Source organism: Tigriopus californicus, chromosome 10 (genome assembly GCF_007210705.1).
Source record: "Tigriopus californicus strain San Diego chromosome 10, Tcal_SD_v2.1, whole genome shotgun sequence".
NCBI classification, from domain to species: Eukaryota; Metazoa; Arthropoda; class Copepoda; order Harpacticoida; family Harpacticidae; genus Tigriopus; species Tigriopus californicus.
In genome coordinates this window covers 10,278,729-10,284,736 of record NC_081449.1, presented here as the reverse complement: position 1 = coordinate 10,284,736, position 6,008 = coordinate 10,278,729, and the positions used below count along the sequence as shown (strand labels likewise).

The following is a 6,008-nucleotide window of genomic DNA, read 5'->3' as shown; positions in this document are numbered from 1 at the left end:
ATTCATTTGGTTAATTGTCCATGGTAAAAACTGAATCTCACAAGAAACCTAGTCAATACGGTGCAAAACTGTGAGAAAGATGTGCATTACAAAGATTGTCTTACGACCGTTTTTCTTTCCTGCCTTGCTTCCTTCGTTTCCTTTTGCATCCCATCCATCTTGCGGCCTTTGCCTTGGAGCACTGTGGGCTGATTGAATTCTTTACATTTTGCGTGCAACGGTGACAAGGACGGAAATCTGTGACCTCAATCTAATTTATTACCTTTTCAAAGTCAAGCTCGGTTGGAAAGAAAGAGGACGCAGGTCTGTTCTAATCATCAGATTGTTCCCAACGCTCAAGTCATCCTTCTAAAAGCTATCCGATTTTTTACCAATAAAGAATACTTATAGATTAAAAAAACAGCACGAAGGACGCTAAAAACCGTGCATTGGTTTTGCCTGGAAATAAGTATTAGTGATCCCAGTTTTTCCACCCTTCCTGTGGTAAATTGCCCGAGTGCAAAAATTAAGGCACATCAACGTAATTTCTCCCCTGAATAGAAGGTAAAAAGGGGTTAGCTTGAACTTTATAAAAGTCTCAAGAACTTTTCAATGTAAAAATATGCAAAACAGATGATGGTGGGTGTTCATTTTTACAATAAGGCGGATGTACGGTACAGCAGGTGAGTTGAGATGAGGAGGGAAGCTCAACGAAGGACACTTCCTTTTGTCAAACAAGTGGAGACGAACGAAAATTGGAGAACTTCTTCTCGGCCAACATAGCCCACGCCCATTCAGGAAGGAGCATTCCAAAACGCTGGTTGTAAATCAAAGAAAATGGGTTGAAGAATTCTGCTCCTGAACAAGGTCCCAATGGAGTCCTCAGACCTTACAGGACGAAGATCCTTCCTTGGACGACCAATCCCTCATTCTTGGCTTGGTCATTGTTCAATTGTTAGAATCAAGCTGTAATTGTTCATTGCTGGTCCGAATTCCAAGAACCTTCAGGTAGACGTCTAAGAGCCGCAGAAGTATGTACTAATGCTGTTGGAACATCTAACCATGTCTATATTGTCTCACTTATTTGCCCGTCTCATTGCAGGTGAAAACGCTAATCCATTAAACATTTTAATCTCCCTTGTCTCAAAAAAAAAGACCAGAAAATATAAGACGACCACTAAAGAACCATACGTAATGTATTGGCGATTCCACTTCACCATTACCGTGTGTTCGTACTTACTGGCATTCTTCGTAGGTCCGCTTGGCGGCATCCGTACAATAAAGAAACTTCCCGTTGAAAAGTTGCACCCCAACCATGGCAAAGATGAGGAGGAAGAGCATGTACACGATCAGGATGTTGAACACATTCTTCAAGGAGGTGACCACGCAATCAAACACAGCCTTCAGCGCCGGCACTCTGTTAACCATTTTTAAAGGCCGGAGAACACGAAGCAACTTGACGGATTTCAGCTTTTGGCCCGTGGGAGTGCCTCTAAAAAAGAATGTGCACGCTGAATCAGCATTCACGATTGTACGTAGAACTAATTTCAAAGGGAATAGGGGGAATGGGGGAGAGCGAAGTTCAGGATTATCCATTGCCAGTAATGATGTACAGCATGCTTCTCAATTTCAGACCTTATTAGGTCATGATGATTCCTGAGGAGGAGCCAGACAATTATCTAACTTTCAGTCAGATCTTGTACGTTAGCTTCCTGCTTTACGACCCTCTATTTAAGGCCTCTGTCTGTTGCCAATACGTGCTTATAACAGCCTGCTTTGCTACCGAGGGAACAAGCATTCCCACCCATGTGCATACATTCTCGTGTATCATCGAGCTAACCTGTTCGCCCTTAAATCAGAGGCCAAGGAACAACTTTTATTTATTACTCGGGTTTTACTACTTTTTCGAGCTTGCACTCGTAGCCTTAATGAGTCTGAGGTTTTACTCTTTTTGTTTTTACCCTCCTTAGCCGAGAGAGAGCGCAGCCAACAACAGACCCAGATGAATTTGGTCGAATACTGACAACCCTTGACGTTGGACCATTTCCATGATTACCCTGAAGGCGCGAATTGTGCTGTTATTTGTCGCATACCCTACCAGCCACGTGGTTTTAGTACTCTTTTGATGTGGCATGTACCTATATCTAACCTGGTTAACGATAATGTCAAAGGCGCAAAGTTAGGTACTTTTATGGTAGCATCCAATTCATGTAATTTATACATAGGTACGTATATACATACAAATACAATCAACATTTTGGCATTGATACTGTAATCGATCAATGATACTTACTGGAAGTACAGGGATATCAGGGCACAGAACACAACCGTTCCGTCCATGATGTTCCACACATCACGGAAAAAAGAACCTGGATGGAACATCAACCCAAGATCCAAGATCTGCAAAGGAAAAGGGCCATTTGTTACTACATCTCTTATTCCGTTGGATATGGTCTTTCACTGCCTATTTTTAGAGAACAGTTCCTTCTAGCCCGAGACGCCATTCGGCCGTCAGGCTTTCTTAGGTTAGACGCGACCAACCAAGCCACGGTAGTATCATTGTGGGTACTAATCACGACGAAGGACGAAGTCTGTATCAGACGGTCTCCGCGCAATTCAAAAGAGCGAAGAAGAAGGGGGAAGGGCGGAGGCAGAGAGAGAGACAAGAGAAAAGAGACAAATGCTCGGACAAAAGGAAGATACTTTTACAAATAAATGCCTACTCTACTTTTACACTTTTCTCATGCATTTGAATATGTTTCTCTGAGTGAGGAAGGGATAAATAAAGCTTGGGGAAAACAAGGCCCCCGCTCTTTTAATCCAATGCAAATGAAGATATACTGGCATCTCATACAGTATGCCTTGTCATGAAATGTGTCCATCAACTTTGTCGGTAGAAGTTTCGAGTCCAAAAGAGATTCCGTCAATTGCGTGTCAATCTGTGTTCTGCACGATGAAGAGGAATGGCTCTTGGTTGGGCACAGGTCCTTTGTTCCAGGCGTGAGATAGACCAACAAATGACCAGCCCCGATTGGTCATTGCCTTGTTCCTCCCCCTTGGACAATCATTCAAGAGTGGAACGGGACCAACTATCTATCCATACAGGCAAGTTGGCAGGCAGCAGTTAACGACGTAAGCATGAGTATGTAAGTAGACAATCAAGCCTGCAAGCCAGCAAGCCAACAAGAAGCCAACAAGAAGCGAACCATTCGACGGCTGTTGTGGCCAGCTAACTGGCCAGCTAACTGGCCACAATAGTTGAAGCGTTCTAGATCGTTTGGACCAGATCATTAATCACTCTAATTGGAGCCGAAGGAAATAATGATTTTCCATGTGGTTTTCCTATGATAAAGCGGTCAGAACAAAGTGCTTTGACAGTCTCACCGCATGACCTCACAATAGCTCTATCACAGCGCGTGTACAGTGGATCACGAAGGAGCATCATTCGGAGCAAATCTATTGAAAGATGTAAGACTTATCCGCACGGAAAGTATGAGAATGACTCAATTGAGTTCAACAAAACACTCTGGGTGTTACTGTATGCACTCTGCACTCTCTGCTAGATGTTCGCATGACCCTGAGTTTTTCCTTATTCTACGACGATTGTTGTTATCATTATCATGATTATCTTTAGTATCAATATTTGCGATATCCGTCCATTCAAACGTCGTTCTTTTGACAAACACTCAAATAGCTTTTGGCACTTGAATGGACTCTTTCGTCCTGGTCATTAGATCATATTTCGTTAATCTGAAATGTATCAGTAAGATACCTAGACCTGAGCATCTGCTCAACCCACATCAGGCAGTTCCAATGAATCATTGGAAAACAGCACTCGTTTGGAATATTCTTCAGGATAGACTTAATTAGGTAGGGGCTAGTAACGGCTTGGTTGGCTCTCATTCAGGCCAAGACTAGGCAAAGGACCCTTGACTCCTTTGACAGCAAGAGCTCTGTGCATTTGGTATGTAGTTACCAAGCATGAGTAGCATGAGTATTGACCCCTTGCCTTTTGCAATAAAGCAACCCACTGACTTCTCGGAAGGGACACTTTCGATACGGACTGGACATTATAGGACCGATCGAACCCGACTTGAGAGGTTTATTTGTAACTTTCGCAAACTCGGGACTCCCTCCTTTTCTAACATTTTTGACCATTGGGATTCTGGATTTAGTTCTTTTTTGACACAGAACAAATTTTCAATCTTTCCCCATGTCATTATCAGGCTTTCCGACAAACGTCAGAACTTGAATTCTAGACCCAGCTTTAACAAGATTTTCATGCTTTCGAACGTACCATGATTATTTATTTACGATTGTCATAAAAAATCTAGCAATCTTTAAAGAAACACGTGAGGAAGTGAGTATGAGTGCGTAAAGGCATTACGCTCATGAAATATTTTATCATGATAGTTTTGAGATCTTTTTACCCAAGTGCTCTGCACTCGTAATAACTTCTGCCAACCCAGCAACCTCCAAAATGGCATAATGGCATAGAAATCAAGAATATTATAGAAGATAACAATTCGTCATGCAAATTCCGTCCAAAAATGGCAAATTTCAAATGACTACCATCCACTGTCAAGCTGACCGCTTATCGACAAGTTCAAGGCATTCAACTATAGTAAAACAATATCTTAATGCATGTGACAGTATATCTGGCAGGAATAACAGCGAGCACCGCTTGATTTTCACCAAAGGTTCAAAGCAGTAATTAAAATTATTTGAAAACTTGGATGAATCAGGCACTTGGTAACTCATTTTATGCAATAAAGTCGCCAATTCGGACATTTAGGCAAGCGCTGGTACCAGCAAACAAACTTGCCTGCCAATACCAGTGATGCAAAATTGGCGTTTCAAACTGGTTTTCACGAAGCTGACCTTTCCTCAAATAGCAATGCGAAAGAAGGGTCAGCTTTTCAAAAACGTGTTTGAAGCCCCAAACTTGCATCACTGACAATGGTACCAGCAAACAAACGAACCTGCCAGAGCTTGCCTAAACCTCCCCATGGGCTCATTGGAACTAAAAAGTCTACTCTACAGAATCCACCTAAAGGTAAGTATTCTTATGCATTTGTTTATGTTTCTGTCTTAAATTGTACCTTTTGTCCGTCTTTCCGTCTATTCAACAATACGTATGTAGACGTGATCTCCTCCAAAACTTTCCTGACAAGAGAAAACGAGGAAGAAACAGACGAAGCCACCATCAAAAGCTGACACTCTTGCTTTTACGGGGCACAACAGTTTTTGTAAACTTGTGTTGCTCAAGAATAAAGTTAGTACTCTAAGGAAAAATCTCGTGTTTTTATACGAGAGGTAAAACATAAAAAAATGATATGATTAAAAAAAACCAGAAGCTCATTAACTTGTATTCACTGAACATTGGAAATTTTACGGTTATTTTCGTAGAGAATCAGTCGATAACAACTCAATATTAACGGAAACTAGCAGAATGATTTTTTTATTATATTCATTTTTCATTTATTGTTGATTTGCTCCTTTTTTGTTGTACTCTTCATATCTTTATGAAATGACAAAGTAATCTCCGATTGGTTTTGATATTCTCCTGATGAAAGTTTTAAAGGAATTCGGTTGAGCTTTTAAGCCGAAGTGAGGGTAGTTCAAGATGGGTAGCAGCACTTTTGTTGTCATTCCTCTCGTACTTCTCTCATATGGAGTGACGTTTTCGGGCACTCCCGATGAGAAACAACATTCATTATGTGTATACTTCAGCGTTCCACATGCCTTTGTGCCGGATTGTGGCACATGCCATTCTTGGGACTGTCCACTCACTGACTCACTCGACCGTTTGTCTGTTTGCCTAAGCATACATTGTATATACTGTATTGGAGTGCGGTACACACGTCTGCCTGACGAACACACTGTCCCTCTCAAGAACTAGCAATAGCAATACTTGTAAAGTGGGCAAGCACGAAACAATAGTGTTGGTCCTTGGTAGAACTTTTTCCTTCTGGCAGATCTTTCCAAATTGGGTGCCTAATCCCACATCTCCAGGATTGGGTAAACAC

General features: G+C 41.7%; 1 protein-coding gene across 1 annotated transcript in view; it reads right to left on the bottom strand.

Annotated features, from left to right (window-relative positions):
* Window positions 1-6,008, bottom strand: part of LOC131889549 (voltage-dependent calcium channel type A subunit alpha-1-like) — a gene marked incomplete in the record, with an annotated part of 47,109 nt that overhangs the window by 24,058 nt on the left and 17,043 nt on the right. Inside the window, 2 exon segments of the mRNA XM_059238677.1 lie at window positions 1,220-1,471; window positions 2,273-2,379. Of these exon segments, the coding sequence (XP_059094660.1) occupies window positions 1,220-1,471; window positions 2,273-2,379 (359 nt within the window).